Here is a 12,172-nt window from a genome sequence, read left to right as displayed (position 1 = left end):
CAGGCCAGGTGTGAGCTGATTCCTAAGCCCCGTGTCTCCGTCTGCTTATTCTCACGCCCTCTCTCCCCAGAGGTTGGGGGCGCCCCCTGGGTCTAATAGGGTTCAGCCTCCTGTGGGCTGGAGCTGCAGCGGGAAGCACCACCTCCCAGCCCACCTTCCCCTCCGATGCTACAAACGCAGCCTGTTGACCCCAAGAGGCTCAGCCACAGAGGGCGGTCCTTCCTTCCCAACCCGCGGGCTTGGGCACCCTTGGCTGGCTGTGGATGCTGCTTCCTCTGCCAGGCCTTGCCCGGGTCTCAAGCTCCCAGGCATCGCGGGGTGCCTGTCGTGGCTGAAGCACCTCACAGCCACGGCGTGGACTCAGGGCTGCCGTGGTCCATTCGGGGCCGGTCTGAGCATTTCGAGGGCTCTGAGCATCATCACTGGAGATGCCTGAGGCTCCCAGCTTGTGAAAGCACGGCGGGCGAGAAGGGACCAGTTTGTTTCCAATCTGGGGTTTGAGAGGCCACGTGCATGTGTGGCCTCAGGTGATATTGGCAGGTGGTGGGCGGCCCACGCCTGCCCCTCACTCACTGGCCCCTGGAAGAGCCAATGAAGGGTCGTGTTTACAGGCCCTGAAGCCTGTGGTTTCAACCATGTTTTGTTCTTTTACAAAGAAGGTACGTGGTGGGCAACAGCTGGGGTGTGGGGCTGCTCAGGGTCTCACAGGACACAAGGACCCCACCTGGCCTCCAGCTGAGCCCCTGCCCCGTCCATCTGGGGTGCTCCCTCTGGGTTAGGAGGCTGGGCCAGGTCACTCTCCCCCTTCCCTCTGCCTTCCAGGCACCCAGAGGACCTGTGAGATTAGGGTGGGGGTCAGAGTGGCACCTGCCTGTCTGAAGACTCTGAGTTAACACCTGCAAGGCAGCGTGCTTGCCAGGGAACCACGTGAACACCTGTGTGTGTGATGCGGCAGGTCACAGGTACCCCAGGGGCTGGCATCCCCGAGGGCCTGGGCAGCAGGGCTGGGATACAGCTGCTGGCACTGCCAGTCATGTGGCTGTGCCCCCTGCCCGGTGCCCTTCCCTGGGCTGGCAAGTCAGTTAGAGGTTGGGGTCAAACAAGATGATGATTCCAGGGGACCAAGCCCCAGGGGCATAGACAGCTTTTTCATGGGATGTGGGGGAGCATGTGTATGGCAAATTAGGCTCCTTTGAGGAGGGAGATTGACAGGTCCAGAAGCCAGTAGGGTCCCCCCTCGTCGAGGAGGCTGACATCCCAGGACCATGGTGCGGGGGGCAGCCTAAATGGGTGGGGACCCATGCGCTGGGGGGCCACCTCAGCACTGCCACTGCCTCCAGCCTTGACTGTCCAGGTGGAATCCAGAGCAGGCTGCCTGGCCTGGGTTGTCTGTGCGGTCTATCCCGTCACTAGTCGGAGCTGATGCCAAGTGGGACTGGGGGTGAGGGCTGTTACTGGCCTGGGACATGTCCCTGCCTCCCTACACTCCCCGCCAGGAGAAGTGGAGAATCACAGTCTGGTCATCAAGCAGGCCTTGGGCCTGGTGTCCAGGGCTCCCCAGGTTCCTAGCAAAACAGAGGGTCTGAGTGCTGTTGCCCCCCGCCACGCAGACTGCAGCACTGAAGTTTGGGCAGGTTGTCCTAGAACAAAACCCCAAAGAAAGTGACTCCGGTCCGTTCCCCCTAGACACGTTTATTGCAAGAGTCAGGTCTTAAGTTCTAGAGCAGTTCAGACATAACCCCCAGTGAGGAGATGCTGCTATCATTGTAAAAAATGATCGTCGGGTTGACTAAGGTCATGGTCACAATTAACGAAGATGTGCACAGACCCCACCGAAGTAGGAATGTTTGCTCAACTCCTAACTTTACAAACGAGACTGGGCTGTACCTGGGAGTGGCCTCGGGGTCCTGGTGGGACGGGCCCATGGTGCTGCCCCGCTGCAGGCACCACCTGGAAGCCTCTGTGGCCGATTCCCACCACGTGGCGTTGAACTTATCCCTGCAGGAATCCCCTGGGTGGGTGAGAGGATCCTGTGGGTGGGGGCACGGGGCCCAGGAATGTCCTCTTCACGACAGGACAGGAATGTAAAGTCAGCTTTTCTAAAGTGCTCCAATGCGTCTCAGGACCAAACACAGTGGTTACAGACGTGGCATGGGTGGCCGGACGTGTCCCGGGGAGGGGCCGCTGCTCCTCTGGAGCACTCCAGGACTGCGGTCAGTTCCTTGTCACTGTGGGCCATGGTGCCCAAGCTCCTGCTCCACCCCAGACCCTGCCTTCCCACCAATGCTTGGCGGGATACTGGGTTCTGCAGGGGCGTCTGGGGTGCAGGAAAAGGCTGGAATGCTCCCTGGCCCCGAGCCTGCACTTGGCCAGAGCTGGAATGTGGGTGTGCCCACTGTCACGCGCGGCACCACCCCAACAACTGCGGCTGCACCACGAGGCTGGACCAGTGGTCCTCGCCCTCCTCTCGGGGACTGATGACAACCTGCGACAGCTCACTGGACGTGAGGTGCCTGTGAGGCGGCTATCTGTGCACTCGCTGCCAACAGTGACTGCCCAGGCCACACTGGTCCCTTCCAAGTTCTGCTCCCGCTGCTCTGTGTCACCTCAGTATCTGCCCATCCACTGGAGATGCCAGCTGGGGGCCACCTCATGGGGAAGGAGGACTCTCCATCCAGGGCTGGGACCCTCAGGCATGCGCCAGCCCTGGTGGAAGCCCTGGGCTTGGCTTCCCAGGCATTGAGTCTGGGAGGCGCTTTGGGAAAGCACCAACTTTGACAAGAGTGGGTTTTAAAAACCTCCACCAGATTAAAATGAGCGGTGGTCTGTCCCCTCCTGGTCAGCCCCTTTCAGGATGAAATTCCGAACCTGCAGGACATACCTGCATGCCATGGGCCAACCCCTTCAGCCACCCTGCCTGCCCTGTGGCCCTCTGTCCTGGGTGAACTGTGTGCCACCCCTGGGTGGGGTCGCATCCTGGCCTAGAAGTTCACCACAAACCCACTCGTGTCTCTGCTTTAGAAGTCATTTCGGCCTGATTCTGTGGACAGAGCCAACCCCATCAGGCCCCTTCTGGTGCCATTGTGGCTTGCTGCAGGGTCTCCTGGTGGCTCTGGTCACTACCTTGGAAAGATAGCCCAGAGTGGGACTCTCCTCTGCTGGAATGGGGTGCTATGATGGCAGATGGCAGCTCCAGTGGGTTAGCTTTGCTTCAGCCTTCCATTACAAACTTTCCTTTTCACGTTAACAAAAAGGTTTACAAAGTTGCCCAGGCACCACTGCTAATCCTTCAGAGCGAGCAGCCTCAAGACAGCAGGCCAGCTCTGCCTGCCCCGTCCTGGCAGATGTCAGAGGAGGCCTGTGTGGGAAGGGGAGAGGGTGGGCTGGGGGTGGGGTGGGGCCACAGAGCATGAAGAGTGGGCGGTGCAGGGAGGGGTCTGCACACCGAGCCATGCCCCCTAGAAGAAGATGACGTCTTCCTTGCTGGTTTCTTCCTTGTTGACTGGTGTGGAGGACGGGGCCCCGGGTGGAAAGGATGGCCCCCAGGTCTTGAGAGGGAGGGACTCGGTGGGGACATCGGCTGGGCCCGGGGTCGGGGCTGGAAGGCTGGGGTCTGGAAGAGAGACGGGGTGGTGGGTGTCCGCATCAGCCAGGCACTGTGGGTGCCAGGGGGTAGGGGGCTGGGCCGGCTCGCTCACCTTGGTGGGGCGTGGAGCTGGGCAGGACGGGACTCAGCGAGCGGCGGTTCCGAGAGGTGTTCTCTTCTTTGCCCATGAGCTTGTTGAGAAGCAGTGGCTGCCTCAGGTCAAACGAGGCTGAAAGAGGGTGGAAGATACTGGGGTCTGCAGTCTCGCTGCCAGTGCCAGAGCACCTGGACCTCGCCCCACTCCTCGCCCACACTTTCTCCAGTGCCGGTTCCCAGGGAGGGACGCCGCTCAGACAACAGGCCCCGAATTCACTGACAAAACCCAGAGCAGACACCCCTGGCGAACGAGGGGGGCCCCTGGACTCGTTCAATCTTCAGACAAGAGGCTCTGTGATGCTGCAGCCTGGGGTCCTGAGACCAGGGCCCTGTTCCCCAGGAGGGCCCCAGGGCCTTCTTACTGGGGAACACTGGCTCTGGGGCGAGGACTCAGTGGGGAGTAAGCAGTGTCAGTCACTGGCACACTTTCTCCCTCTGCACGGGGGTTTCCGAGGCCCGTTTCTGAATCACCAAGGTGCTCCCTTGTGTCTGATCCCAGTTTTGAGGGCCAAGGTGGGAACAGGAACTGAGTTCTGAAGTCTCTGGGGTGGGTAGGTGGTTGTGTGTGGCGCAGGCCTCAGCACCATCACCAGCTGGGGTTTCCTGCCGGTGTCTGGTCCAGAGGTAAGGAGCCCGGAGGGCACCAGGTGAGGGGAGGGAAGGGGGGTGCCAGGAAGTCCCAACTCACCCGAGCTGTCCCAGCGCTGGGAGCCCCGGTTCTTGCCTCCCTTGTCCTTTCCGCCCTTGGTGGAGGCTGCCAACTTGGTGGGAATCTGCTGCTGCACTGCTGCCTGCCTCTGGATCTGGTTGGTGGCACTCAGCAGTTGGATGGGCACTTCGCTCTTGGCCGGGGCGCTGTCCCTGCGGGCCACCTCGGGGCGCTCGGCGTACTCGGACCCCGCACTGGACACCAGCGAGGTGGGTCGGGGCCCTGGTGCTTTGGTCAGGGTCATGGATCCATCCAGCCCATTCCCATTGAAGCTGGGAGTGTGGCTTAGAGGCTGGGTCTGAAAAAGCCACAGAAGACACGTCCCAACGCTGTTCCTGCTGGAAGCCCTTCTTGGGGTACTGAGGAGGGGCAGCGCCCTGCGGATCAGCACGGTGCCATGCACCAGCCCCCACACTTTGCAGGCTCCAGGGTGGAGGTGGGGTTTTGGAGGTTGGATGGAGCTGGCGTGCCTGCCCACCTCCCGGGCCCGGCATGGCTTAACCGAAGCCTCTTAGTTCGGAGGGTCCCATCTGGGCATAGAGTCTGGTGTAGGCCTGATGGAGTCAACATTCCTCCCTTGTCCCGAAAACACAGGCACGTACCCACCCACGCATGTGCACACTCAGGCTCTCAGGCACAGGCACCATTAGGCCGGTGCTCACCTCCGCCAGTGCCTCCGGCGGCAGCGCCCCAGGCGCTGTGTTCTGCTTCTTGAGCCGGCGCAGCACCTCTAGGCGCTCGCGCTCCCGCTCCACGGCGCGCTGGGCCTCGCGCAGCCGCTCCAGGTCATGCTGGTAGGCCTGGCGCTGGCGCTCCAGCTCCTCGCGCTCCTGGTTCAGCCGCTCCTGCAGCCGCAGCAACTCACTCTCACGCTGCTGCAGCCGCGCCGAGGCCTGGTCCAGCTCCCGGCGCTGCTGCTCCCGCTCGCGCTCCCAGCGTTGCTGCTCCAGCCGCAGCTGGCCCTGCAGCTTCTGCACGCCTGCCAGCTCCTCTCGCTGCTTCTCAAAGTTGCGCTGCCGCTCCTGTTCCAGCAGCAGGTTCCCGCGTGTTGACTGCAGCCGGAACTGCTTCTCGCGCTCCTGGATGGCTGCTTTCTGAATTTCCACGTAGCTGTCCTGCTGGGCGATGACCACCTGGGGGAGCGGAGGGGAGGGCCGGCTTTAGGAAGAGCCAGGCCATCCTCCAGCCCCCAGCCTTAACCTGAAGGAGGAGGGCACATGTGGCCCGCTGCGCTCCCCAAAGGCCCCGTACCTGGAGGCTGAGGAGCAGCTGGGACAGCGTCTGGATCCGCTGGACGAGCTGTGGAGAGAGGGACAGGGCCACTGGGCGCTGCAGGAAGCCCCGCTGGGTCCCAGGGAGTAGGTGTGGGGACGGGGACACACAAACCTTCACTTACCTCCAACTCCAGGACCGCAGGTGGGTGGGGGCCAGGGTCTGCACCTGGTGACTCTGCCTGGGGAGACAGCATCAACACATAGAGCCTTTACAGGCCAATCTGACTTGAGTGGGACCCACTTACTATTGATGAGACATCCCCTTAGCATGGGACCAGCCCCCCCTCTGCTCATCTGACTTGTGCCAGCCTTGGTGTCTGGAGAATTAAGGGCGAAGGGTGGTTCCTGGGAGGTAGGAGGGTGCAGGGGTGTGGGCCCACGTGCGAGGCTCTGAGGAGCCCAGAGCTGGGACTCTGAGCCCAGTGCTTGGCAAGGGTGGGCCTTAGGAGCCAAAGAGAGGAACAGCCAGTGACGTCACATCCATGGAAGGTGGACACCTGTGTAGACTGCCAGCTGGTGGTCCCCGCCTAGTACCTCTCACCTACTGATGAGGCCACTGCCCTGAGCGGGTCCCCTCCCCTGCCTCCTTCCTGTGCGCCTCCCACCCTGCCCTTCCTTGGGACTGCAGGAGGAACCCGCATGTCCTTTTGCACATTAACGATTAGTCACTGCCGAGTGGGGTAGCACTGGCTGCTATTTGCCCCAAGAGGGAAAAACCAGACAAACCAAACACAGGCTGTTCGGCCTCAGAGGATAATTATAGGGATATGGGCTGACTCTGTACTGAGCTCAGGCACATCCCAAGGAGGCAACGTACCACCTTTGAGGCTTCCTCGGGGGCCCCCTGGGTGTCTCCAGGCCTCGAGTCCAGGCTGCTCACCAGGCCCTGCCAGTCTCGGGGGCTGAGGTCACTGCTGCACATGTTCTTCTGAAGACTGCCGTCTGAAACCCCAAGCCAGGCGCGTGAGATGCCTCGGGTCCCACCTGCCCTGCTCCCCGCCCCACCTCATCCCCTGGCTGGGTAGGGAACCTGGGCCGCAGAAACTGGCTTGGGTGCTGCTGTCAGAACATGACTGACAAAACCCAGGAAGTTCCAGAAACCTGACCCTGGTGTTTACAGAAGGTCGAGGGAAGCAGCAGAGAGATGCTGAAGAGCAAATGCCCAGAAGCCGTGGAAAGGCACGCCCTCCCATGGTTGCCGAGCTCCGGGGTCCCCAGCAGGTGGCAGCACCATTTACCCTTGCCTGGGCTGCCTGCGCTGCCCCCGTCTTCTGCCTGGCAGTAGGCGTTGCCCAGCCGCCTGCAGATGAAACTCTGGATGTCTTCGACTGTGGAAGGAAGGGGATGGAGGGGAGCTGAGTCACCCTCTGGCTCCACCCTGGGCATTCAGAGCCAAATTCAGGGACCCAGGCAGAGGCCTCAAAGGGTGTCGGTTACCCACTATCCTGGGCACCCCCTGCACAGGTGCTGCGCCTAGGACATGCCAATCTACAGGAGAAGTGGGATCTCAGGGGACCATGGGGTGGGAGGTGGGGGGCCCTGGGCCTGGGAGGGAACTCAGCATGGCCACTACCTGTGTGCTGATGGTCACACAGATGGGCAGGAGACACAGGAGGTGGCCTCGAGGGGAGGGGGCAGGGGTGGTCACACAAGGTGCTTGAGGACACAAACTTTGGCCAGGTGAGGGGGTGGGGAGAATGTTCTAGGCTGAGGCACCAGACACAAGGGAGTTTCAGGGCCCAGGAACAGTGGTGACTACAGACATCGGAGACGGTGGCTTGGCTGGAGAGAGCAAGACTGAGTCCACATGGGACCCTTCCCGCCTTTTCTCTTCACTCTGATGGAAAGTTCTGGAGGGCAGGACCCTGTCTGTCTTGCCGGTTGATGGAAGAGCAGCCCTGGCTGTGCTGTCAGATTGGATAAGCACTGGCCATCCTGCCCAGCAAAGCCCCTGGCCTGGCACAGGACTCAGCAGCCATGTGGAAGATGCTAGGGGCTCCACAAGGACCCTGATGGCTCTGGGAAGCAGGCCGCTTATCGGCCAGCACCCCTCAGCTACGGGGACCAGGAGCCCCTAAAATGACCCATCAAACTTGTATGTGTGTCTTTTTCTGGGGAGAGCATCAGTGATCCACTTATCAGAAAGAGGAACCATCTCAGTCAATTTGAGATCCCCCCTGCCCAGCATGGGGCCTGGAGCTCGGCAGGCACTGGGAATGTTTATTGAGTGAATGTGAGATGGTGCTTGGAGTCTGCATCGAGGGGCTGGCACCCAACTGGTCCAGGGACCTTCCAGCTCTAACAGAATCGGGCAGAAGCACATGGGGATGGGGTGGCTGGTAGGCCACACAGGGCTGTGTGCCCGGCCTGGGGTCCCCTGGGAGGCCCCAGGAATGATGGGGCTGGGCTGCAGGGGTGGGCTGGTGGCTACTCACTCTCACTCATGGCTGACTTGAGAATCAGCTCGCCCTGCAGGTTCTCAGGGGGGTCCCCTCCCCGGAAGAGAAGCCGAGACAGGGCGAGGTCCTCGAGCCCGCTCATCTCGGCCATCTCCAGGTAGATCTGCTGCTTCTCGCTCAGGCTCTGTGCAATCTGCTGGTCTTTCCTGTTCAGTCGCTCTGCAAGGTGGCCGTGAGGTGGTGGTAAGCCTCCTCTGGGGTGGTTTCCCCCAGGAACCGGCTGTCATGATGCCTCGCTGGGCCAGGAGGGCCTCCGGCGTTCCCACTGACCCTCATCCTGTCCTGGACCACTCCCTTCATCCAGAATTCCCGAGAGGCAGGCAAGGGTGTGGCCCTGCCTCCTGCTTGCTTCCCTCAATTATAAAAAGATCAAATATGGTGGGAGTGTGGGGCAGGGCCATAGCAGACTAAATTTATTAGTTTGGGACAAACCGAGAGCCTTTAAAGACTTAGTTTTCTAATCTTGAAAGCCTTCTTACAAGTCTCTGGGTTTTATACTTTTTAAATTTTTATTTCTGGCCACATTTCACAGCATGTGGGATCTTAGTTCCCTGACCAAGGATATCAACCCGAGTCCCCTGCAATGGAAGTGTGGAGTCTTAACCACTGAACCACCAGGGAAGTCCCCATAGCTTTTTTGCTGCTGTGACTACGACTTATTTTACTAGACTTTCTCACATGACTGCTAGTGTGTATATATATATATATATACACACATCCTATTTAGCTAAATTATTTAGTTCTCTTAACATTTCCAATAGTTTTCCAGTTGATTCTATCAGATTTCCTAGGCAGATAATCCTGTCACCTGCAAAAAATAATTCTGCCACCTCCCTTCCAATTGTGATTTTTTTTTCCATTTTCTTTTTGGCTGTGCAGAATGGCTTGTGGAAGCTTAGTTCCCCGACCAGGGATTGAACCTGTGCCTTTGGCAGTGAAAGTGTGGAGTCCTAACCACTGGATCACAAGGGAATTTCCGCAACTGTGATCTCTTACTTCAGAGTCTTCCCATTATTACCCTGGCTGGAAAGTCCAGGGTGGAGATACTAATGGTGGTGATGGTAGGGGGGGGTGCCCTGTCTCGATCCTAGCTTTGATGGGAGGGTCCCTGACCTTCCAGTGTGAAGGATGAGATTGGCTTTCAGTCCAAGATGGGAAAGAAGAGTTCAGTGAAGAAGATACCGATTTCTAATTCACCACAACTCGTCAGGAATGGGTGACAACGAGACATTCCTGGATGACTCTGAGGTGTCTGTGGAGATGTGTCTGGGCAAGGCCTGTACTTTATTAATTACCCTTCGGCAGGAATACAAGAGTGAGGAGGGGGTGAAATGAGCAGTATGTTAGCATGATACTTTTGGGGTCAAGGGGATTTCCCCTTTCCTTTGAATAATTTTATTCCTGAATACCCTCCAACGTGCACCTCTCCTCACACAGAGAAATAAAATACACACTACCTAATTTTAGGTGCTTACTGCTTCCATGTTATCTAAGTTGAATATAAAGATCACGATAAGAACGGGAGAAGAGGGGAATTGACTGAGATCACAAAGTACTTGGACTTATTTTTGGCAATGACCTCGCTGAAACTGCACAGGAAGCTGTGAAAACTGGGGAGGAAAATAAGCGTGATGTGGTCCAATGATAAGATGGAATATTATTCAGCTTTAAAAAAGAAAAGAGCCTGTTGCACGGATGAACCTTGAAAACATCATGCAGTGAGACAGACCCGTCACAAAGGGACAAATGTCCCCATTGATAAGAGATGTGTGGAATAGCTAAATTCCCAGACAGTAGGACAGAGGTTCCCAGGGTCTAGGGGTGGAGAAAGAGCGGGAGTGATGGCTAACGGGGATGGGGTTTCTTTTTGGGGTGATGAAAACAGCCTGAAACTGTCGGGACCGTTGCACCACCTTTTGATATAGACTAAAGCCACTGCATGGCATGTTGTGAATGGGTGACCTGTGTGGTATGTGGAATACAGTTCGATAATGTAGCTAAAAAAATATCCAGATGGAAGAGGAAGTCAGTGTGGCTGGTTGCAAAACCAGGATGGCCTGAATCCACTCGACTTTAGGAGGAGGCCGTGGGGGTCCCAGCTTTCACAGGGACCTGGAGGGTCTGACGCACTTGACGTGGGATACCACGTCGAGTCCCTTCCTGAGCGAGGACCCCAGGAGGAACCCCAGAGCCCCCCAATCCCTTTCCCACATGCTCCCTGGAAGATCATTACCCCAGGGCAAGGGCCATCCCACAGTTCAAGCCCTGGATGTGTGGGCAGTGATCTGCTCCATGGCCAACCCTCATGGGACAGAAGGGAAGGGCCACCACTGGGCCCAGGAGGGCTCCCGGGGCCGTGTCACCAGGTGAGGGCTGGGTCATGGGTGTGGAGGTCGGACTGATTCCCTCCCCTCTCACCTTGGAAGTCCCTCAGCCTCACAGCACGCGTCTCGACCACCTTCTTTTCCTCTTCGGCCTCGCTGAAGGGCCCTTCCTCTTCGTCTGGGCAGCTGTAGGGAGAGGGGACGGATGGGTGAGCGCACTCCAGGGACTGGCTGCCTCTGAGCTGGCAGAGGTCCACCTGGAGAAGCCACTGCAAAAAGCATCTCTGATGTGCTGAGAGATGTAGCTTGTTAGTGGCCAACCTTGAGGAAGAGACACAGCCATCAGCGTGCATCCAGTCTCCAAGTGTTGGGAAACCATCGGCCACACGTTTTAAATACCTGGACACTATTTGGGGCAATTCATTCCCTGGGGCCTCCCAGGCATGGGAGGCTGCCAGCCCAGCAGAGCTGAAGCTGAGCACTGAGGGCAGGCTGAGCAGACTAAGGGAAGCTCCTGCGTATAAAGAGAGGCAGCAGGCTGGGCGTGGGGGCCAGACCCCCGGCCCCATCTGAGGACCATAAGCCAGGCATCACACGGAGCCACAGGGCTGGGGTCTGTGGTTGGAGGGGGAAGAACAGCCCCCTTTGTGGGAGGGAGACAGCCCACCAATACAGAAGATTAGAGCTGCCAACCCTGCATCCCTGTCCCAGAGACATGCAGTTAGTCATGTCGGAAGGAGCCCAATGGGGCTGTCTGTCTGCCCTCAGATGAGGGGAGGGACAGAGCACCGAGGTGGAATGAGAGGGAGGGGAAAAGCACAGGGGTCTCCCGCCTGCCTGCGAGCCCAGCACCTCACGGGCACTTCTAGGCATCTGCCAACTTGCCAGCTGCCGAAGCCAAGGGCTTCCCTGGTGGCTCAGTGATAAAGAACCCGCCTGCCAATGCAGGAGATGGGGGTTCGATCCCTGGGTCGGGAGGATGCCCTGGAGAAGGAAATGGCAACCCACTCCAGTATTCTTGCCTGGGAAATCCCACAGACAGAGGAGCCTGGTGGGCTGCAGTCCAGGGGGTTGCAAAGAGTCGTACAGGACTGAGTGACTGAGCAACAACAACAGAGCCGAGGGTGCAGCCATGGGGGGTGGGAAGGCCTGCCGGGCCCCTCACCTCTCCACGGCCCTCCGGATGTGGGCCATCCAGGTGTTCCTGTCTTCCTTCGAGCTGGTATAGATCTCGTACATCTCGGGCCCATGCAGGGAGGCACTGATCAGAAACATGGCTTTCTCCTCGTTGGCTACCTCCCTCACGATCAGCTTTTGCAGCGAGATGACGGGGCGCTTGGAGTCCTGCACAGGTGGGAGGGGAACAGGGAGGGTGACCCTGTACCTGCTGCTGCCCCACAGCTGTGGAACCGCGAGCTGGAGGGGAAGGGGACGGGGGTGGGGGCGTGCACCCCGCTTATCCTCCAATTCAAGGGAGAAAGGTTTTTCCATCTAGGGGGAAAAAGGCACTATGGTGATGATATCCTCACATCATTTTTCATGTGTCTGTTCAATGTGCTTAAGAGATGTTTTATGATCGCTAATGCATGAATGCTGTACAAAACTCAGCAATATAACAGCTGGTGGTCTATGGTAACAAACACTTCCTCCCAAACCTGTGTCCC

At 58.6% G+C, this 12,172-nt stretch overlaps 1 protein-coding gene across 3 annotated transcripts in view; it reads right to left on the bottom strand.

The window, feature by feature from the left end:
* Positions 1 to 1,676: 1,676 nt before the first annotated feature.
* Positions 1,677 to 12,172, bottom strand: part of ARHGEF18 (Rho/Rac guanine nucleotide exchange factor 18) — a 100,599-nt gene continuing 90,103 nt past the window's right edge. For all 3 annotated transcript variants that reach the window (XM_070373714.1, XM_070373712.1, XM_070373713.1), the window contains 11 exons: positions 11,674 to 11,852; positions 10,603 to 10,694; positions 8,161 to 8,343; positions 6,964 to 7,053; positions 6,543 to 6,667; positions 5,848 to 5,904; positions 5,703 to 5,750; positions 5,114 to 5,584; positions 4,431 to 4,749; positions 3,699 to 3,815; positions 1,677 to 3,613 (listed from right to left, as the gene is read on the bottom strand). In XM_070373714.1, coding sequence (XP_070229815.1) covers positions 3,459 to 3,613; positions 3,699 to 3,815; positions 4,431 to 4,749; positions 5,114 to 5,584; positions 5,703 to 5,750; positions 5,848 to 5,904; positions 6,543 to 6,667; positions 6,964 to 7,053; positions 8,161 to 8,343; positions 10,603 to 10,694; positions 11,674 to 11,852 — 1,836 coding nt within the window. In that variant the 3' untranslated portion in view covers positions 1,677 to 3,458. The remainder of the gene's footprint in view (positions 3,614 to 3,698; positions 3,816 to 4,430; positions 4,750 to 5,113; positions 5,585 to 5,702; positions 5,751 to 5,847; positions 5,905 to 6,542; positions 6,668 to 6,963; positions 7,054 to 8,160; positions 8,344 to 10,602; positions 10,695 to 11,673; positions 11,853 to 12,172) is intronic.

This window comes from Bos mutus, chromosome 7, assembly GCF_027580195.1.
Source record: "Bos mutus isolate GX-2022 chromosome 7, NWIPB_WYAK_1.1, whole genome shotgun sequence".
Taxonomy (NCBI): Eukaryota; Metazoa; Chordata; class Mammalia; order Artiodactyla; family Bovidae; genus Bos; species Bos mutus.
This window is presented reverse-complemented; position numbering and strand designations above follow the sequence as displayed.